Source organism: Talpa europaea (assembly GCF_964194135.1).
Source record: "Talpa europaea genome assembly, chromosome: 6".
In the NCBI taxonomy this organism is placed as follows: Eukaryota; Metazoa; Chordata; class Mammalia; order Eulipotyphla; family Talpidae; genus Talpa; species Talpa europaea.
Genome location: NC_140072.1, coordinates 81,083,137 through 81,106,183, shown reverse-complemented (window position 1 = coordinate 81,106,183; position 23,047 = coordinate 81,083,137). Strand labels below are relative to the sequence as shown.

The window sequence follows — 23,047 nt, the reverse complement described above, 5'->3', positions numbered from 1 at the left end:
TGAGTCCTGCAGCATAGCCAACCATGTTGTACAAGAGTCAGAGTCTCAAGTAGGGACTACACTTGCTTCAGAGAACTGGGCTCCCTGACTGCCAAGTTCACTACCATGTGTTAGGTTCTCAACAGGTGCCAAGCGCAGTGCCACTTGCTAGGGGCTCAAGGACAAAAATAAGTCACAATGCACATACTCAAGTAACCCAGTCTAGGGAGCAAGAGCAACAATTTTGACATCAGGCAGGGAAACACATAGCCTAGCATGCATACTTGAGAAGGGAGCTCTTGGCTCAAACAGGTCTGGCAAGGGCTTTTTGGAGGTGAAGATGGAGGCAGAGCTACTAGCCATGCCTAATGATCAGGAGTTTTCTTGCTATGTTATACCTTGCGGCATCAATGGACATTTCTGGGGTAAGTCTTCAATGGCTGGGTTTTAATTGCATCCTGGTTTATCTTCCAGAACATCTACAGAAGTGCAAGATGCCTTCATGACTTACACAGTGTATGACGATACCATCACCATTAAGCTTGTCCAAGAGGCTTGCAAAGTTCTGGGTGAGTTTGAAAAGGACTTGTTTCGGTTTTCTAAGCCTGCCATAGCAAAGCACAATTAACTCTCATTATTTGCAGTAATTCTGTTCTGTCAGATCACTGCAAACACTGAATTAGCAAATATGTACCATGCCGTGACTCCCAGGGAAAACACAGGGCTAGGTTCCTAAGAGCCTTTTCTCCAAGCAGTAAATGCATAACCTGTTCGTGTGTGTTTCTACTTAAAGATACCTTATTTAATATATATTTATAATATACTATTATACATGTTATTCATTAACAGTGCTAACAGCTGTAGCACTCATTCCTGAACGACGTTTACCCAGTGCATGGATTTTCTCTGTAAGGCACATCACAGTCTTCTTGCTGAGGAAAGCTAGACAACATATCAGCACTGTTTGGAGCATTTTAAACAGCACAATCACCAACAAAAAGTGCAAGAATGCAAAAAAAAAAAAAAAACCCATGGCACTAAATAGATTGCATAAAGGACACTTGTTTATAGGATGAGAACTGAAACAGGAACAGAGTGTTGCCATGTTTGGCCTTAGCTAGAGACATGTTTGGCCTTGATGGCGGTTTTGAAATGGATTGTCATGATTCTCTCTGGGCATCAGGAAGAACAGCGTTGAGAATTCTATTATGCCAGCTACCCCATGTTTATCTGGAAATGGACACGGTGTGTTTTTCATAGGGACGAGGGACCTCTGCTCCCAGTGGCTCTGCTGTGGGACGTCTTCCTATCTTCCCAGATGTGGCTGCTTCCACTTACAACACACTCATGCTTCTAGGGCGATTTTTCTCATGGACATATCAGCAAGGGCTGATCCCTCCCCGTGCCTCGAGGGGCAGGACAAAAAGAGGATTTAGAGCTACCTCTTTGTAGTTTAGTGATCCAGTTAAGTTACTTATAATTTTCTCATGGGCTAAACACAAATAAGATCTAGCCTTCAGAGTTGTTTTGAGGATTAAATGAGATAATGTATAAGAAAATACTGAACATGAGATCTGGTTTATAAAAGTTCTCAAAAAGTATTAATTTCCTAGGTCTCCCATAACAAAGTTCCATGAATTGGGTGGATTCAAACAACAAAAATTTCTTCTCTCACAGTTTTACATGCCAGAAGTTGAAAATCAAGTTGTGAGTGGTCAGTTCCCTCTGGAGGTTCTGAAGGAGAACCCACCCTTCTCCCTAGCTTGTTTGCCCACATCCTTGGCTAGTAGCTCTGCCTCCATCTTCACGTGGCCTGCCCTGTCTGTCTACATATATCTCCTTTATTTGGTAAGATTTATTTATTTATGCTACAGCTGTTAGCACTGTTAATGAATAACATGTATAATAGTATATAATAAATATATAATAAATATATTTATGAATACAAGAACTGGGTTGTAGACCAGAGGTGCGTGGGGTGAGAAGATTCACCAGAGACAGAGTGGGTAGCAGAACAGGCAGATCTACCAAAATACAATGCTGAGAGGAGCAGCTGGTGAGTCAGGAGAGGTCCGTCGCCCCATGTGGTAGCTCCCTGGCTGGCCGGGGGATCGAACTCGTGCTGCAGTGGCTGATGATAGCTTGATAGTGCTTTCTTTAATCCCTGCACCACCAAGGAAGCCCCTACACATATCTTTTTATAAAGATGGATCGGATCATTGGATTTAGGGTCCACTCTAGCCCAGTATGAGGTCATCTTCATTTAACTAGATATAGCTCAGACACCATCTCCAAATAAGGTCACATTTGGAGGTTCCAGGTAGACATTCAACCCAGTACATCCTCCTTTCACTTATTCTTCCTTCTCACCGGCAAGTCATGCAGCACATGATGAGCTGGGCCGGGAGAGGAAGAGGGGCAGGCAGCCCAGGGCAGGCCCCTGTGACCCAGGCTCTAGGGGCAGCTATGGAACCAAAGGAAGACCCTCTGGCACTTTGGGCTCTATGAAACACCCCCTTTTTGGTCCAGATAAATATATTTGCCCATTACTCACAGGAAGCTCAGCTTTGGGTCACTGTGAGGAGGAATCAGGAATTATTGTAGGTGGACACTACGTCAGCATCCTTGTCTGGCATTCAGGAACCTGGGCCATAATTGTTGGAAGTTGTGGTGAGGACTGAGTGCTTGGGGCCTTCAAGCTGGTTCCAATGCAGCCCACAGAGGGTCAGGGTGCAGGGACAGATGTTTTCAGGCTGGTTTTCACCATGTCTCTGCAGACCCTGTAATTGGCCTGCTGTCCTTATGGCCTCTTCCTGAGTCACAGGCTAAAGCCACCCCCAGATCCACAATAGCCAGCCTGGGAGGGGTGCTTGGGAACACACGGGGCAGGTGGCTTCTTCTGTGCAGCCATGATGTGTAATGTGGCTGTTCCAGGTGAGGCGTTATGCTTATTATCCTTTCCTTTGTGTTTCTAAAACATTCTCTTTTTAAAGAAGTGTGCCAGTCTTAACTCCATGCACCTGGATCTAGTAGGAAAGAGAGGTTTCCCTTTGCTTTTCACATGGCAGTTTGGCTGATGTCTACATCTCCTCTTATGGTCCTGGTCATCTCCTGGGTGCAAAAATCCTTCTGGGTATCTGTCTGGGAGAAGCTCCAAGCTTGCAAAGGATGGGGGGAAAGCCACTGAGGACTGGGGATCTGACTGTCCCCAGAGTGGTCAGCTGCTGACCAGGTGAGCTACTGTGCCAGCTCATCAGGCTGCTCTGCTGTCTTACAGCCGCAGAACGGAGCAGGGGCCAGAGGTTCCAATAAGGGCTGGCAGGGTGACTGCCATCGGAGCTGGGGGGAATCAGGGCACCCATTGGTCATTAACTTCGACCCAGATGTATGTTATGCCCTGGTCACATGCCACCCACGTCTTTTGATAGAAGGCAAGTTTGTTTCTGATGCTGGAACAAGTAGAGTAAAAAACGTTCATTTGCTCCTTTAGTTTCTGGAATTTGTCTCCAAGAGCAGCTGGGTCCCCTGACACTTTCCCCAGCCAGTGCCCAGCCCCCCCACCCCATGACCCTTGAGGGGGGACACAGGCCATGGGCAGGCAGGGCTCACGTGGCCTCATAGTGTTCATTGACCAGCAGCCCCTGGGTGTTCCCCCTTCCAAAGAGGTTCATGGAAAGAATTTCTAGGAAAATGGTAGGCCAGGACTCAGGAAGTATCAGTGGTACTTGCAAACCTCACTCTTACAAGTCTATCCTATTTGGGGGAGGGTGGGGCTCCCAAACTCATTCGTTGCTCCCATAGCTGATATTAGGGGACACTTGTGTGGAGTTTAGATGATCAAAAGCAGGTAGAGTCAGGATGTCCCTAGGGAGTCCTCCCCAGCTATGTGTTCTCCCCAGTGCTGTGCCGGTGCAGCGAGCTGGGCTGGCCAGCTCTGCTCCTGAGCTCGCAGTAGCAACCTGCAGACCCGAGCTAGGCAGGGGCTGGTGCCGCCAAGACCCCCTTCCCTACCAGCCTGCTTGCCTGATACACATCTATTTTCTTAAACATCACTTTTCAATAGTTTTCATTATGTGATTATAGTATCAAATGTGCTCTTCAAACCACACAGGCAGAGTCCTTCCTTTTTTTAGTCTGTAGCTACCATCTGGGGGGCTTGATGCTGAGTGAGGGCAGGAGGCCTCAGCAGGCCTGGATGCTCACATTTGCCTTTTTCCTTCCAACTAAGTAGAAGGAGCATCCAGTTAGTTTCCTTCTACAGAAAAAATAAAAACCATTAGATGGCAATGCTGTTCTGAGAGGGACTATTTAGACTCAACCGGAAAAGCTGGAGTTTCAACAAAACTTAGACACTATAAAAGCAAAAAATCTTAGACCGGGAAGCAGAATGAAGCCCACCTTCAGGCTTGTCTTGATTGTATTTCAAGGGATTCCAGCAGCAGGAGGCTGTGGCGGCCCTCTGCTGAAGGCTTCTTGGCACCATTCTAGTAGGAGCAGGAGGGGCTGGATCCTGCACTGTCATGCCAGCTGTGTGACCCTAGGTCAGCAATGGAATTTCATTGAGAGTTGGGCTCTTCTTCAGAAAGGAATACTATCTATTTGAAAGAATGGTAAAAAGAAATGAAATAAATCAGCAGCAAATATAAAGAAATGAGCCACATAGTGGCCACTTGGTATAAATTAACTGGATGGTGAATCTGAAGGGGAGGCGAGGGCATTTCCATGTTTCATGCCTCTGACAATAGTCTCTTCAAAGTAGAGACAAGCTTTGCTGTTTGCCTTAAATGAGTGAAGTAAGGTATAAAGTAATGTTCTGGCGGCTCCGTACAGTAGTTGGCAAACTACCTGCCATCCCTTGGCCAAATCTGGCCCCCTATCTGTTCCTATAAAGTTTTATTAAACTACAGCTATGCCCATCTGTGTATAAAAGCTTTTATGCTATGATGGCAGAATTGAGTAATTGCAAAATGACAATATTTACTATTTGCCCTTTTCAGAAAAAGCGTTGCCACCTCATGTGCTAGAGAATGGATTTTAAATAACATATTTTTCAAGATTTTTAAAATCTTTTTTCTACTGAAGAACTAATATGGACTGAATTATGTCCATTCCCACATTTATGTGTTGAAACTCTAACCCCCAATAAATGTGGGGCCTTTGGGAGGTAACTAGGCAGATGAGATCATGAGGGTGGGCCATTTATAATGGGATTAGCACTCTTACAGGAAGAGATACCTGGAAGCAAAAGCAAGCACTCCTTCCTTCCCGCTTCTCTGCTCTCTTCGCTCCCTCTTCTTCTGTTGCTTGCTCCTTAATTTTATTCTTTTTCCTTCTCTCTTTTTCCCTCCTCACTTCCCTCTTACCCTTTTTCCTTCCCTCTCTCCTCTCTCTGTCATATCAGGACACCATAAGAATCCAGGAAGAAAGTTCTCAATAGAAACCAGCCATGCTGGACTTCTAACCTCTTCTAGTGAGAAAATAATTTTCTCACAAATAAATTTCTGTTATTTAAGCTCCCCACTCTCTCTAGCCTATAGTATATTATATGGAAGCTCTAGAAGACTAACCTAGGAACTCTAAGGTTTTTAGATTTCCAGAAAGAAACACTATATACATATAATATGCTCAGGTCATCTCTGTAGCTGTGTATGACTGTGAGCCCTAAGCTGTGGCCGCCCTTTAGCAGAGAGAAGCCGTCATGCACCTGCCCTAGCACATCTGGCCCCAAACCCACCAGCATCATCAGAGGTGGCAGCGAGTCTCAATGCTGTACACACTGACCAGTACCTTTCCACAAATGCCAAGTGCATCGTTGTGATTTTTCTTTATCTAATAATGAAAATCAGAAGATAGTTTCCTTCTTGTTTACCTCAATAATATCTGTTGGCCTGTATTCCAAATAAAAAGTTGGGATTTAAAATCAAGAAAATATGTGCATGAGATTTGAAATTAGGATGCCCTGAGAAATGGGCCCTACGGTCTCTCTCTCTCTCTTTCTCTCTCTCCAAGTAAATATCTCCCATGAGTCAGCTCCCATGAGAGAGAAGCTCTGCCAGAGGACCTGCTGGAAAAACATTTTACTGTTTAATAAAATATACTGGTCGGTGGATACTCACTCCTCCCTTAGACAAAGGAAGAGCACACTCCTTTACCACTAGTCGGTGCTTTGCCTTCCAAGCGGGCTTCAGAATGCAATTTGCCTACCTTTAAGAGATTGTTGGGACCTTTCCAGACCCCTCTGCCACTGCTGAGCCCTGTGCTTGCCAATTAGCATAATTCAGGATGTGACCAGATGGCAGGTTGAGCATTGCGTCAGGAATTGTTCTGTGTGTGAATAAGTGTCTACTTAGTGTGTAAGTGGGTTATTAGTGTTCTGAAGTGACACAATTCAAAACAACACACAACAGCCATTTGGCAGAGCTGGGTCAGTCTGGACTTCCCTGCTAAGAAACTGGTAGTACATGTGTTGCAACAGTTAGTTATCAGCAAATGCCAACAAGCCCAGTCTGCATCTCTCTTTAAAAATTAGTGACAACACATAATTTGTCAAGTTCTGAAATCGGGCACTGTAATATTTGATCTTTACCATGGTACTCTGAGGTGGGACAAGTCACCCAGGCCACGCAACTGACTGAAAATGGAGACTGAATTCAGGCGCCTAGCCTCTGAGGCTGGTGCCAAAGACCAAATACTGGAGGAGCAGTTGACTGTGTGGGCATGAGCATCTCGTGCCCACCCAGAGGGTCTTGTGCCCACTCAGGGCTTGGGATTCAAACAGCCATGTGTGCTAATAATGTAACCGCAGCCAGTGTCCCGCTGGTAACCCAGCAAGGGGGCTGAGCTCAGAGGACTGTCAAGATTAAGTCCAAGAGTGGGAGTAAAGTGGGATCCTCAACAAAACAGTCCCTTGTCCCTGTCCCCCTCCCAACACTCCATCTAGTAGGCCCCTGTCCCTCTGTTATGGCCCCAGGTTGGACCAATTTCTTTGTTTCACAATTCATCTGGAAGCAGGCAACTCTTTCCTAGCAGGTGAGACCGCTTCGTCGCTGCACAGGGCCTCCCAGCTGAGCACAATAACCTATTTTCCAGTTTGCTTTTCTCCGTGTTCTGATCAACTTGTCACCGCATGTGGAACCCTCCCAAGTTAGCCTCGATTTCCTCCTGGAAACCTATTTCTCTCCTTTTCTTAATTGCCTCCTTCTACTCACAAAACCCTTCCCCATCCGTTATCTCATTTGTGACTTAAGTGCTACCTTTTGAGAAGGAGAGCACTTGACATGAAGGACTCTTTCTAGATACCCCAAGCTATGCCTTTGGATATCAAAGCCTAGTTTAAAAAATACTCATTTTCCATGGAAGACTTTTTAAAACAGACAGCATATGCTTCTCTATCTTGTGAAATAGCACATGGTTTGCTGGGGGCCACAGGAAGAGGGTCCCCTATGAGGAATAGTTCTTTATTCCGCTATATTCAGGTGATGGGAGGTAAATGGCAGTTGTGGGACATCGAGCCCTGAGCTGACCCTTTGCTGTGGCTCCGAGGTGCCCCTCTGCCTGCCAGCTCTCATGCGGCTGTAGCTCTGCCCTCAGCCCCTGCCCTACCTCTGCTCTTCCCAGTCCCTTGGGCTGTCACCCAGCAAGAAGTAAATATTTCCCAGTGACGCAGAAGAGCCAAGCTTGTTAAGTCAGAAAGTTTGAGTTCATACATCATTTCAATTGAAAAGCTTCTTAGAAGGCTCCACACCTAACTGGGAAGCCAAGCGTAGAAAATTTGTGACACTTATTTTCCTGGCAACAAGGAAGTCTTCTATTAAAAATAAAAAACCCTTTAAGAGAATTTTTCACACAAACACAAAAGCAGAGAGAATTGCATACTGCAATTCATGGGTCCTTCACCCAGCTTCAATAATTATTAATATTTTGCCAATCTTGTTTCATCTCTCTGGTCCCTCCACCCTTTTTCTGGTTTTGTTTTTGCTGGAATGTCTTAAAGCAAATCTCAGGTTTCCCATAATTTTGCCCATAAACATTTCAGTATGAGTCTCTAACAAGATAAAGACATTTAGAAACATAATCACAGTGCCCTGATTATACCTAACAAAATTCATAATATTACAGCGGCCCAGCTGTATCTCAGTTGACCATGGATAAATGCGGTCTTTGTGGTCTTATTAGATTAGATTTCGTAAGGTCTTTTCAGGACAATCAGCAAAACCTTTTTATTTTGACATAATTTCAAACTCACAGATGGTTTGCAAGAATAATACAAAGAATTCCCAGATACTTTTCGTCCATATTCCCCAAGTGTTAACATTTCACCCTATTGGCTCTATCCTTCTCTCAATCTGTGATTTTTTTCCTGAGTCATTAGTATGTTGCAGACGCAATGTCTCTTTATCCCTAAAAATTCTCTTACATAATTACAGTACAACTATCAAACTCAGAAAATGAACATTGATACAGTGCTGTTTTCTAATCTATAGACTTCATCGAGGTTTTTCTAGTTGTCCCAGAGATGTCCTTTACAGCAAAAGAAAAAGTCAGTTCTCACTTCCTTCAGCCTTGCATAGTCTAGACCAGTCCCTGAGTCTTCCTTTGTGTTTTATAATATTGCTATCTTTGGAAAGTTCTGGTCAACTGTTACATGGGATGCCCCTGATAATTCCTCATGATTCCATTCAAGTGGCATTTTCTTGGCAAGAAGACCACAAGGTGATGTTCTGTCCAGTTTATTATATATCAGGAGACATATCAATTTTTCTCAGTACTAGTGTTAACTTTGATTGCTTGCTTAAAGTCCAATCTGCCAGGCATCTCCACAGTTACTGTTTTTCTTTTTTGCAATTATTATCTGGTAAAAAGATACTTTTAGACTATGTAAAGTTTTTGTTGCTTTTCAAACTCCTTCCTCCCTAATTTTAGTATTCAATGGGGATTCTTGCCTGCCTGAATCAACAATTTTGATGGTGATCAAATGGTGGCTTTCTAAGTATATATCATTCTCCTTATAATTAGTTTGGTTTTAATTATCTGTAAGATTTTCCTCCTCTCCCCCATTTATTTTTACCCATATGAACTCTTGATTCTAACTTTGAAATACATGCTGTAATCCTTTACTTTCATTATTTATTTGGTTGTTCAAATTCCCCCAAGATTTAGCCAGTGGGAAACAGTAGGAGCCCCTCCTAGCTGGCCCTGCGTCCTTTTGACATGTTACCATCATTCTTTGATCACTTCTTTAATTTCTGGCATAAGATGTTATAAACTAATTTTATCCTTCCCCTAACCCAGTCTTGAAAGCTGCCATTCCTCCAAGAGACCCTGAAAACACACACTCACACACACTCACACACACACACACTTTATCTGTCTCTCTACGTACCTATCTAAAAAATCATGATGGTTTTTGTGGTCTTATCATGGTAGACAGTCTGATCTCTCCCACAGGTTTCATTCTATTTCCCCTTTCCATGATTACAATTTCTTTCTCATTTAGTGACTAACATGCTTCCATTATCCAGCATGTATTTACTTATGTGCTCAAATGTTCAAAAGGCACTTCAGAATTTCTAACTCACACTGCTGTGTAAAGGAAATCTGGTGACTACAGTTACATATTTGTTTAAAGTTCTTTTTGTTTTTAGTCTGAGGACAAAGCAGTAGAAATACTATGTTCCCATATTACTGGGTTAGTTTTTGCCCCTGAGTAATTGTTATTTAAAACTGTCCTATCAAAATACCATTCTGTTAATGTTTCTGTTTGTATTCCATCTAGGGTTTTCCCTCTTTTTTTTTTTTTTGATCTATTTATCTTCTTCAAGCATATAAATCATTAACATAATTCCCCAAACCAGAACTCTACAAAAACTTATGCTCAGAGGAGAGTTAGTTCCTATCACTCCACAATTTTCCTAGCCTTTACCTCTTATTCCTACTATTGTAATCAGTCTCTAAAGTCCCTGGTTTATCCTTCTTCTAATTTTTCACAAATAAGCAGATAGCTACATGTTTCCTTTTATTTGTTACAGCAAAAATAGAATAATCAGCATATGACAGAGTCTCCTTTGCGCAATCAAAAATATGTTAAGGCCATAAGACTTACATTTTCTTTCAATTCCTTATATATCCCTGGCCTCCTGTGACTCAGAAAGTCCATGAAATCCTAAATGCACTGAAGTGAAGCTGTATAAGAAAATAATACAGGTGTTGCTTTTTAAAAGTGGCCTCTGTTGGACAAGAACACTCAACCAAGAATCCCAGAAGCCCCAACCCTAGCATGAGTGGAAACACCCTACCTAAACCCAAGATCCTTATTCAAGAAACAGCCAGTCTCTGAGCCAGACATCCTTTCCTATTAACAGAGCTGGGTGCCCAGAAACAAAATCACCAGTGTCTGGAACAAGCCACTCCATAGACGTCTGCAGGCGCACAGACTGGAGCAGGCAGTCTGTCTATACAAGGACACCAGCCACCTTGCCATTAACTTCGCTTGGCTTGCAGACAGCCCAGGCCTCCTGAGAGGGGCCCCTGGGTGAAGGGAGGCCTCTGGGACCTGTGCTTTTCCTGGCAGGTACAGGATGCACCTGCCCAGAGCTCCCGCCTGCCGGATACAAAGCACAGCTGTTTTTTCTCAACTTGAACAAGCTACATTTAGTGGGAAAGCCAGGCTGGGAGGAGGAAAGAGGAAGAAAAATTCCACACCTGTCCTACACTTTTCAGGAGTTCTCCTCCCAGGACTCATAAGCATTGGGAAGGACTTGAGGGGAATTTACTCAGTTCCTTTGAGGGTTAGCAGGTGGCTCTTGATTGCTGTTACAGACAAGCCTGTCTGTGTCTGCCAGGGAGGGAACTGCTCGCAGAGAACCCAGTGGAGGCAATTAGCACAGGCTGAGCTTCCCACCCTATGTCCCAAGCTTTGTCTAGATTCAAACGCCTGGACCAATACATTTCGGGGATGTATGTATAACTCATCTCTGACAAGACCAGACCAACTCACTGGGGACTCGCCCCTGCTCAGATTACAGAACAATTATCTGCCCTATAGTCTGGCAGTGGACAATGAGTCACAGGGAAGCTGCTGCTCAGACCATCATAGGAATCAAATGGAGGCTGGAACGCGCCCAGACAGACCCAGACCTCCTTCCCTGCCCTCCCTGTAGGAGCTGGCCCAGGATAGAGCCAGAGGCCTGGGGAGCCCCTCGCTGTCATTCCAGACCTAGCGAGAGTATCCTGGAGTTTTCAAGGATCCAATCAAGGATTCTGGCAATTGAATCCACAGGTCTCCCATAAATCGGAGCATTCCAGACTCTCCTCCAGCCTCCAAGACTTACCCTGGGTCACCACTCTGCCATGAAGAAGAACATGTTCTCTCACAGAGGTGCCAGGCTGCTAGCATTAAGGGGAGTATGTCTCCTGTGTCAATGATGAAAACCTAGGAGCAGCTCCTATCTTGGAGGACTGCCGCCCCAGGCAGCATGTAAGCACTGAGGTCAGAATCAGAGTCTCTGCTGTTGGTATTTGGGCCAATTCACAGAGATGACTTTCACCCTTAGCAGACACACCTGTGTAAGAGGAGACTGGATAATGATTTTCTATCTTATGAGGTTTTGGCAAGCATGGAGTAAAACAATATTGACTAATGAGGGTTTCAGGAACTATAACAGTCTTTAAAACACACTGCCCCTCCGTACAGCGCTAGTGACACACTGTCTAGCCCACTTCTACAGCAGGGGCAGTGGCCTATAGATCTTACTCAGGTATTCAGCAGGCACCTACTTTGTGTCTAGCACAGAAGATACATAGAATGAAGTCACTAGTCTTCATAACTCTCACACAAACGGTAAAGCTGGATAATATCACCTTGCCAGTATCGGTTTTTTAGTTGTGGGACCTTTTCATTTTTTTAAGGATTTATTTATTTATTTATTTATTTATGCGCACAAGAACTGGGGTGTAGGCCAGAGGTGCAGGGGTGGTGAAAGGATTCACGAGAGACAGAGTGGGGAACAGAACAGACAGATCCACTGAAACACACCGCTGAGGGGAGCAGCAGGTGAGACAGGAGAGGTCTGCTGCGCCATGTGGGCATCCTCCCTGGCCAGGGATAAAACTTGTGCTGCAGAGGCTGTGGATAACTTCCTAGTGCTGCACCTTAACCCCTTGCGCCACCAGGGAGGGCCCGGGAGCTTTTCATTCGCCTTAAAAGCCATCGTACTTAGAGATGGCAAGATGTGGTAGGGGAGAAAGCAATGGGCCTCACGCCACCCAGCGTGGAGCAAACTTCGACCTGCTAGCTACATACACAGGAATTTGACAGCTCTGCCTCCCCTAAAGGAAGGTGAAGAAGTTTCTGCCACAGGGTCCGTGGAAAAGACTGGAGTAGGGGGGAGGGAGTGGACATTTAACGCCAGGTGCCAGTGAGGGCTGGGCTCCTCGTGACAGCCCCATGACCTGGACACTGGTTATCGGAAGCTGCTAAGGAAGGAGAAGTATCATATCCCACAGCCAGTATCTGGACCCTCTGGAAGGACGTGAAGACCATGCAAAGGAGAACACCACCACTTCATAGGTGCTTTTATTTCAGGAGGTATGCTTTGGATTCCACAGGTGTCTCCATGGAAACTGTTCTGAAACTCTTCGGCGAGTACTTCTTTAAATTCTGTAAGATGTCTGGCTATGACAGGATGTTACGGACACTGGGAGGGAACCTCACAGAGTTTATTGAAAACCTCGACGCCTTGCACAGTTTCCTTGCTCTCTCTTACCAGGTAAGACTGTCTGGGTCTGTTCTTGGTGAGAAGAAATCGCCCTCTTCCTGGGAAGAAGCAAGTGCCTGTAGCAGTCTCTACCCAGGCCGGTGCAGTTCTGGGGGAAACAATGGAAAATGAATACCTATTGGCCACTTTTGTAAGCTGACTGACAACAATTAAAGGCGGGCAGGCCAGAGACGTCCAGCTTTATTCTGATAGGGGTTGGTGTGGCTTGGAATTAAATCCAGAAGATTAATCACAATGGGAACAAAGGCTGCGGGAACAATCAGGTTTCAGTGGATTTGCAAAATCTCTCCTCAGGTTTCCTGGTCTGGACAGGGCTGATAAATAGCTTCTGCAGCCAGATTCATTTATTCATGTATCCGAAGGAAAGACTCGACAGGGCCAAGAGTTGGAATCGGAAAGCATCCAACTCTGATTAACCCGCGGGTGGCTGCCTGGAGTGTTAAGAAACTAATTTCCCTATTGGGTGATGTCCTTCTGGAGTTTGTTTCTTGGTTTCTTGTTTGTAGAGATCATTGGAAATTCAAATTCTTAGACTCCTTTTTCTTTTTTTTTTTAAGGAAAGAAAATGCCTTGATGAAAAGAGCAAAGTAGCATTTACATATCTCATAAGAACTGTTATATAAAATAGTTTATACTTATTTTATGGCCCTTTGTAGTTTATCAAACTCTTTTTCACCATTTCTATATTTAATGCTCATAACCACCCTTGAAGGGTGTCATGAGAATAAAGGGTTTTGTATGCTAAATTGCTGCATGGACCATAATACACCCTTGTAGATGTGATATGAAAAAAGTATTTTTTCTTTATTTTTCAAATAAAGAATAAGCAGCTTGGGAACCTTCATTAGTTCCAAGTAGGATAAGTCGAGGGGCCTGTCCTGGTGTCGTGTGAGGTTCCCGAGGACAATGGAGGGCGCCCTGGCTCTGGAGGCAGAGGGCTCAGCTTGCTGTAAGACCAACTTGTCGACATACTAGCTCTGTGACTCCAGACCAGTTCCTTGCCCTCTCTGGAGTGCCTAATATGTGCCCAACATTTTTTTGAGACATAGGACACACGGACAAAAGAGTAAAGGGGGAAAATCACTCATGTTGATATGCAAATTAAAAGAAATAGCATGTAAAATTTCTGATATTGAAATCAGCACAGAAAAGCAATTTCCTAAATAATAGTTTCCTTCTCCTTCTTTTTCTCTCTGTTTAACATGGTGCAATTTTGAAATTACAATAATTTTTCATTAAGGTAACTTTGGTTTACAGCACAGTATATGTTTCAGAAATATAGGGTCCCATTCAGTGTATGTCACCACCCCACACCCAGCACCCAAGCCCCCACCGTCATCCACCATGGTCCCCTGGGCACCCCCCAGCTTTGCTCTCTGCCTTCTCTCCAGCTGTGGCAGCCTCAGTTTTACAGTCAGATTTCTAGAGTTTGTTTTGGTTTGGTTTTGTCTGACTCTTTATTTTGTTTCCTCATATTCCACACATGAAGGAACCATCCAGTATTTATCTTTCTCCTCTGGCTTATTTTGCTTACCATAATTCCCTCCACTTCCATCCATATTGTTGCAAATGACAAGAGTTCATCTTTTTTAATAGCTGTATAGTATTACATTGTATATATACATTGTCTGCTTTTCATTATATTCCCATTGCCCTGATTCTCCACTTTTGTAAAGCCCTATTTTAATCAAGAAATGAAAGTATAAGCATATTATTTAGAAAGCTGAAGACATACTGACCAGAAGAATTAAAAGCACAGATTATGAGAAGTATGCCTCAGAAGTAGCCTGGGCTGGGGATGAGCTGGGACCCTGAAGTGGTCACAGCAATGTGCTGATTTTCACTGTGGCCCTTCTGTGCTCTGGTTATTTTCTCCACATGTAGAGTTTTAAATAATTTTTAAATAACATTTATTTTCCCTTTTTATCATATATTTTGTATATACACTGCCTCATATATTTAGATTCAGTTAAGCTGTAAACACAAACACATACTTTATGTGTATGCTTTAGGAAATGTGAAATAAATATTTTGGGGTTAAAAAAAACTTGATTTTCACCCCATGATGGAAGAGAGCAAAGATCTCAGAAGGGACCCACCCTCTTTGTCTCTTCCCTTACTCAGACCAAAAGCTGTCAGTGAGAGTGCCGAGATGCCCACCAACCAAGCAAAGCAGGGAGAAAATTGCTTCTCTGAGAGACTCCCCACAGCAAAGTCCTCGTCCTCGTCCTACTTCCATCTACCTTGAGATAATGCCCACTCGATCGGCAGAACTTATTCCCAGATTATGATGATCTCATTTGATGTATCTTGATTTTCCTAAGTGCAACTTTATACCACAATGGCGTAATCCTTCCAGAACAAGAAATGAACTCATCTCCACTTGCAAATTCCTCTGAGTCCTTGCTTTTTCTGAGAGGGAAGATGTCTGAGGTTACTTGGTCATAAGCCAGGCGGAACAGCCAGACACTCCTGGGAGTGAGAGCAGAAACAGGACAGCATAGTAGAAAGGCTCATTAGAGGATCAAAACATTATTTTACCATGAATCTAACCTTAACCTGAGCCTCCATTTCCTCCTCTTTAAAATGGACATAATTCTTACCACATGCAATCGGTTAGGGGGCAGGCATAGTATAAAAGTCCTGACATAGAAGAGCTAAAACCATGGTAGATTTTATTTTTATGTGATTGGAGTGGGGGTTTGGAGCATAGTTTTGTGGGATGTAGTGGATATGTACTGTTGTTTCATAAACATTCAAAAGTATAATTTAACCAACTCGTATTCACTGGGAGCAACACGCTGTGTCTTTTTATTAGGAGATGAATGCACCCTCGTTTCGTGTGGAGAGAGATGCAGATGGGAGGATGCTTCTCCATTATTACTCTGATAGAAGTGGTCTGTGCCACATTGTACCAGGTAAGGGGGTGTTTCCACCAGTATCAGATGTGGGGTCTCTAGAATGAGCAGGGATTCCCCATAAATTCTCCAAGAAGGCATGTAGCTGGAGGTAAGATGTTCAGCTTCATCTTCTGTGAAATTAGACTCTTTTCCATTTAGACCATTAACTTCCAAAGTCTTTGAACCTTAAGAATAGGCTTCCAAAGTGCCAAAAGAAGTTGTTTTCCTTTTTATTTCAACAGTTTAAATTATGCAGGATTTTACATAGTTGTGATCATTCTGCATGTATTATTTTGTGCCAAAGATTTGTATTCAACATTTTTTTAAAAAAGCACCGTCCACATTTTTATAGAGTCCTTAAAACTTCCATCGTCAACCCCTGAATAGTGTTACATATTCCAGTTAACGAGTCCTTTGCAGTTGGACATTTAGTTAACGCCGCTCCTTCGCATCTGAGCAGTGCTGTGATGAGCATCTTCATACCAATATGCTTTTCCTGTGCTTTATACTGTAACTTGGGTAGATTTCTAGAGGAACTCTTTTTAAAACATGACCCTTGATGCTTTCACAACTGAGTTTTGCTTATATTATCTCTAGAGTTCATTTAATGAAATAAACTTCCTGAAGTAAACAGATTAATAGATGCTTAACTAGAAATAAGAGTGGCAGGGATGTATTTAGTATCCAGTCACATATTGTGTAAATCTCTGTTGTAATGTTATTTTTTTCATTTTCTTTATCTGTCATATGCTGCCCATTTTGCTGCAGGGCCTGGGCTTGGTGAACCCGGGACTATTTGTCAGCCACGTATAATTTAAGTTGCTGACACAACTGTCCTCTGCCATCCCTTACACTAAGCATCCCTCTGCTGCAGGTATCCTTGAGGCTGTGGCCAAAGATTTCTTTGACATTGATGTGACTATGGATATCCTTGACATGAACAAGGAGGAGGAGAGGACAGGCAAAAAGGAGCATGTCGTGTTTCTAGTGGTGGAGAAACCTCTCAAGCAGATAAGAAAGGCAAAGCCACAGAGGTTACAGGATGGGGAGGACCTCCAGCGAGACCAAGAGGTACTGGGTTGGCTGTATCTTCAGAAAGCAGAGTTCCTCCTGGTGGAGCTACCTGTCTTAGACAATGCAAAGAATAGCATCGCTTGACCTTCTAGTAATGAACTCAAAACAGGGCTTCTCAGTCTCAGCACTATTGCTATTTTGGGCCAGGTGATTCTCTGTTGTGACGGGCTGTCCTGAGCATTGTAAGTTCAGCTGCATAAATCTACCCACCAGATGCAGGTAGCACCCTTCCTCACCCCCTCAGTTGTGGCCACCTCCTGCCCCAGTTGTGGCAGTCAAAATGTCTCTAGGCACTGCAAAGTGTCCCCAGGGTGGGAGTGAGAACAAGATCACTCCTGGTTGAGAACCAGTGGGTTAAGGCAACCTGGATAATATGAGGCTTTGAGGGATGTACCTTAGCCTGGAACACTTTCACTTATAGCAGTGCCAATAAAAAGGGCTTGAATTTGGCCTATTTTGGAATCCTAAAATAAATTGACCTTTCATGGTCCTGATGCCCACTTCTGCCTCTGAGACCTGTTAGGAATCTGGAGTCAACACATGATCCTGTGGCTGGCTGCCCTGTTACATCTCGTAGAGTGACCTGTCTGTGCAGGTACCTCACAGGCTAGCGGCACAGCTCTTTGGTTCACAGGGCTTGCACAAATATCCAGGTAAGGCTGTGACTCCTGTGATATCAATGTTTATACCTTAGAATATTCAAGCCTACCTTAGAGTCTGCTCACTGTTCACAACTACTTCAGGAAGATATGTAGATATCTGATTTTCCTCCCAGTCCTCTCTTGATATTTTGTGTAAAGTTCTTGCGGCCTCTGGTAGAGGAATGTCATGAGGAGCCCTTAGGTGAAAGTCTTGGGACATCCAAAGTCTCACCAGGATTGACCTGTAAGCGCTCATCATTCCTCTGGCCCCAGTCATGGCAAACAGGCTTGTTCATTTCAGCCACATGATCAAGTCGATCACATGACCAGACACAAGGCCAGTCACATGACCAGACAGGGCTACTTCTCTTCCTGCCATCTATAGGCCCTGGACGCAGCTTTCCTGAGAATGAAGGAGAAATATTTGAGTGTCTCTGTTTGTCCTGTGAAGAAACCCCACTGGGAAATTGTGAGAAGTATAGTCATGTTTGGGAAAGGTGAGTGGAAAGTCCCCTTGACCTCAGTTCTCAGAGCAGTTTGCTTGGGCCAGCTATGGCAAAGTCCTCTCTGACTATCATGTCACTGATTTCTGCAGAGCATGGATTTGGCAGGCATGGCTTTTCACTTTAAAGTGTCACACTTTACCTTGCCTTCCTTTGGCCCATTTAAGTGTGCTGTAACCAGGGAAAGCCACTGAAGAGTGGATTAGAAGCAGTCCCTATTGGTGGTTGTGTTGAAAACAAGGAGAACAATGGATTTTCCACAGCTTCTGTTCTGGATTCAGGTCTTCTAGACTGGCCTGCAAATCTGTGGATTTTACCCTCTGTGTAAAAGAACACTGAACCAAGAGTATAGAAAGAAGATATCTAGCTCTGTCCCTAAAAAGCTTCGTGACCTTGCACAAGGTCCTTCAACTTCCATTTGAAAAATGAAGGCGCAGGCACTGCTGTTAACTGTCCTTGTGGCTCCCAGCCAGTCTGGCAATCAGCACCTGGTACCTGAGTGGGTGGAAGGGGCCCAGACCTTCTACTAGAGGGCTCCTCCTCCCACCCCTCAGGTCATGATGACAAGCATCTGGCTCAAAGGGATGCATTTTGAGTTCCTCAAGCCCTTGGCAAGCGAGTCAAACATGCAATTGACGTCCTTTGTTTAGGAGATTTTCATATCAAAAAGGCTCCATTTCGAATTTCTACCCCCTGCCAAATAGGGCTGTTGGTTAAATTTTCATGTGCCACCCAAAACTGTCAGTCTAAAAAGCTCCATGGCAAATGTCCCTGACGCTGGGCTGGGCGCACACGCTCTGCTCTGCTAGCCCATTGTCTAGCTGTCACCGGCTCAATGCGACTCTGTTTTCATGGCGAGACGTACTCAATTGGCCCAGATACTCTTCAGTGGCGGGCAGAAACTTGGCAGGGGGCAGAAGGGCTTCTCAACCTGGTAGCAAGTTTTCTGTTTGTTATAATTTTGAAAAAGAATTGCCGTGGCCATCTGGAGACGCCGAGGGAGCCCGCAATAAAGAGCCAGGTCTGCACTTTGCCCATGAAACATTTCAGACGGGAACCCGAACTCTGCCCCGTGCCAGGTTGGCGCTGCTGGCCGCTGCCAACAGAACTCTCTTTCTCTACATCCAGGGCATCTCATGAACACCTTCACGCCGATTTATCCTGAGCAGCTCTGGATTGAAGAGAAGACATTCTGCAATGCTTTTCCTTTCCACATTGTGTTTGATGAATCAGTAAGCAGTTCTTCCCTCTGTAGCTCGACTTGGGGAGGGGAGTATGCTATATAGTCAGATTTTAAGGCCGGTGGAATGGTCAAGTTCCTGAGGATCCCCCAGAGTTTGGGCGTAGGATTTAGCCTGGCAGGAGCTTGGACTTCCTTTCCATTGAGACATCTCCCAGATACCAAAATGCAGGATCTTCTTCATAGACATGGAAGAAGGCAGCACCAAGGGGCTCAAATTAGTGGTGCCTGAGGCATTTTGCTAGTAGAGAAAAAGGAGTGACATTAAATCATTACATCAAGAAACAAAAGAACACACTCAGTACCCATGGGGGGAGGGTTCTAAACATGCCTCCCCCTATCCTTGTGGTCCCCATGGATGCCTTTCTCACCACGCTCTACTTTCTGCCCCTTGAAGGTAGGGCAGAGGTCTGTGTCAGCTCATGCTACTCTTCTGTGGGCACTGTGACAGTGATCACTTCAACCTGGTCATTACTAGTTTTCTGGATAAGATATGTGTTAAGTGACTTGCTAATAAACTCATATAAAGCGTCATTAAGCAAAATAAATTTCGTCCAAAATGTCAGTTAAAATACCTTCAGTTACTGGAATTTTCTCTGATATTTATTTGAAGGCACAGACATGATTTCCACCTACCTGTCAACTACTGGATACAGATTCAATGAAATTTACTCATTTGAGGTCCTAGCGCTGCTTGCAAACAATTCATCTAATCAAGGAAATCAAACACTCCTATAAAAAACAAGTGGAGAATAATGCAGACTTTTCTCCAGAGCTACAATGATATTATTCCTGCTTCTACTAATATTTCAAACACTGATTAATTAAAAACTCCCTTCATTTTTGATTAGGTTGATTTTTTGAGTCTGCCAGAGTGCCCGTGGTTAGTGAATTTAAGTATTAGTGAGTAGGGCCTCCCCGGTGGTGCAGCGGTTGAGCGCTGGGTTGCGAAGCTGCCCGCGGCCTCTGCGGCGCCGGTTCGATCCCCGGCTGCTCCCGGCCACCGGAGGAGGGTCCCACATGGCGCGCAGACCTCTCCTGCCGCCCGCTGCTCCCCTCAGCAGTGTACCTTGGTCCTTCTGCCTGTTCTGCTCCCCGCTCTGGCTCTGGTGAATTCTCTCACCCTCCTGCACTTCTGACTGTATCCAGTGCATGTATAAACAAAAACAAACAAAACAAACAAATAAATAAATAAATAAAAACATGCCTCTATTAAAAAAAAAAAAGTATTAGTGAGTAGCCTGGACTGACATTGGACACTTTACATAAAGAATATTCATTTTTTCTTCTTCCTTCTGTATGTTCCCTGGAGATACTGTGAAAGGTATCTTCCCAACCCTTCATGATGGACTGGATTACAGAATTTGCCTGGGGAGGGGGGTAGGGAGCGGGGTGGGGGGGGGAGAGAGAAAGCGAGCTGTTTCACAGAACCTGTTTCACAGCTTTAATCTCTGTTTCTTGCTAGTTGGAGATATGCTTTTGAGCATGTCCAAACTATTCTTCTCTTACAGAGATTTGCTGCAGATTGATTTTTTTTTTAATTGATTACTTCCATGGTGTTTATCCCACCACTTTCCTCCTAGTGATTCACAAATCCTGGCCAGAATGATGTTTGAAGGGAAGTTTATCATGGAGGTTGCTTTCTGTCCCCCATCTTACATCTATGCTCTGTGACTAGCTTAGGGTCAAGCAAGCTGGAGTGAATATTCAGAAGTATGTTCCAGGACTCCAAACCCAGAAGATTCGATTAGATGAGTATTTCTCCATCATTCATCCCCAAGTTACCTTCAATATTTTCAGCATCTGCAAATTTATCAACAGTCAGTTTGTCCTGAAGGCACGAAGAGAAATGATGCCCGAGGTGTGGAGGAGTCAGCCCACACTCAAACTCCGAGGTAGTAACTCACTCCATCCTCAGTTTGGGGGAATGGTCAGGAAGGGAAGGGGCAAACTCTTTCAGTTTCCTCAAACTAGTTGGGTTAAAAAGTGAGACAAAGCCTACACTGAGAACAGTTGTTTTCTTCTGACATTTCAACTTGACTTGATCTATAAACAATGCATTTTATTTCTTCAACCATATTGGGTCTAAACATAAATTTATGGACTCTAATTATATTTTTATAAAATTCTGGTGTCTGTAACCAAAAGGTCCAGGATGCATGTGGTGCTATTAGTATTAATTTCACATCTGTCCTTTATTTAGCAGTCTGATTATCCACCCTCCTGGTAACAGAGCACTCATTTTAGTGGGTTTTTATTTTCAGTTGTGATAACATTTCTATAACATAAAATTTACCATTTTTAGTGCATAATTCCATGGTATTAAATACATTAATATACTTAATGTTTATTATCCAACCATCAACAATTACTACAGTCCTGCTCCAGAACTTTTTACATCTTACAAAGCTGAAACACTGTACACTTTAACACAGTCTTCACCCCCTACTCCAGTGGTCATAGCCATTCTGCTTTCTGTCTTTATAAATTTGACTACTTAGGTAACTTTTATTAGTGGAATCATACAATATTCGCCCTTTTTGACTCTTATTTCACTTATTTCTCTGCAAATTTCATCCATGTTCTAGTTTATGTCAGAATTTCTTTGTTTCTTAAGGCTGAATCATTATTATTATTATTAGTTTAATTATAGTGTGTGTATATATGGATCACGTGTTTCTTATCCACCCACCTGTTGATGGGCACTTGATTGCTTATACTTTTTGACTTTTGTGAATAATACTGCTATGACTATCTCTTTATACCCCTAGTTTGGTATATATCCCTTTTGGTATATATTCAAAAATATTTAACAGACTTGCCGGATTATATAATTCTATTTTTAAGTCTATTGAGAAACCACTGTACTGCTTCCCATGGCTGCTGCACCATTTTATATTCCATCAGTAATGCCAAATATTCTGATTCTTCTACATCCTTATGAATACTTGTTATCCTCTACTGTTATTAGCATTTGTTCTTAAAGAGAAATATCCTAGTGGGTCAGAAATAATATCTCACGGTGGTTTTGACTTGCATGTTTCTAATTACTAGTGATGGTGCTTATTGGCTATTTGTATATATATATTTGAGAAATAGCTATTCAAGTCCTTTGCCCACTGTTTCTTTGTTGTTGAGTGAAGGAGTTCCTCATATATATCAGATACAGAATTGCTTTTCACTCTGTCGACTGTGTTCTTTGGTGCACAGATATTTTCTATTTTTTATGTAGTCTCTTTGTTTTGCCTTCTGTTGCCTAATCCCGGTCAAGAAATCATTTCCAAGTAAAGTGTCATGAAGCCTTTTTTAATGTTTTCTTCTAAGAGTCTTATAGCTTTCACTCTTAGAGTTATTTGAGTTTATTTTTTGCATATTTTGAAGCATCTTTCGACTAGATTGACTATTAGATATCCCAGGCAAAAGCACAGGCTGAGTTGTGGAGCTCTTTGAGAGGAAAACAAAATGTTCACAGAATCCCAAGTGAGTGGTAGAGTGGAGTGTTGGGAGCGAAGACTGCCAATATGAGGTCTTAAATGCTATCATGCACTTGGATATATTTTTAAATGCCCACCATGATCATAGTTGTTGTTGAGAATGATCAGTCTAGAGGTGTGTGAAGGATGGGCAGAGTGTAGTGAAAAGGAAGTCTGGGAGACCTGATGGAGGTTGCCACTGAGGAGCAGATGAGAGGATTTGAAGGGTAGGGGTAGTGATCAGGTAGGAGACTCACAAGGTAATTAAGGCAGAAATTGGTGACTGGGTGTAGGGGTTGAAAAAGAGAATAATATTTAGGATAATTAATAGTTTTCTTGCTTGTTGATGAGGTTTGATTCACTGAAAAAAATGCATGATGTAAATTCCTTGAGTGCAGGAACTTTTGTCAGTTTGAGTCATTTCTGTATCCTTTTTTTTAATTTAAATTTTATTTTTATAT

General features: G+C 43.5%; 1 protein-coding gene across 1 annotated transcript in view; it reads left to right on the top strand.

The window, feature by feature from the left end:
- The first annotated feature begins 466 nt into the window (after positions 1–466).
- The window catches only part of LOC311172285 (guanylate cyclase soluble subunit beta-2-like), a 32,944-nt gene continuing 10,363 nt past the window's right edge, over positions 467–23,047 (top strand). The window contains exons 1-7 of the mRNA XM_084235582.1: positions 467–548; positions 12,586–12,746; positions 15,574–15,673; positions 16,530–16,726; positions 17,756–17,867; positions 19,002–19,105; positions 20,792–21,008. Coding sequence (XP_084091708.1) covers positions 482–548; positions 12,586–12,746; positions 15,574–15,673; positions 16,530–16,726; positions 17,756–17,867; positions 19,002–19,105; positions 20,792–21,008 — 958 coding nt within the window. The 5' untranslated portion in view covers positions 467–481. The remainder of the gene's footprint in view (positions 549–12,585; positions 12,747–15,573; positions 15,674–16,529; positions 16,727–17,755; positions 17,868–19,001; positions 19,106–20,791; positions 21,009–23,047) is intronic.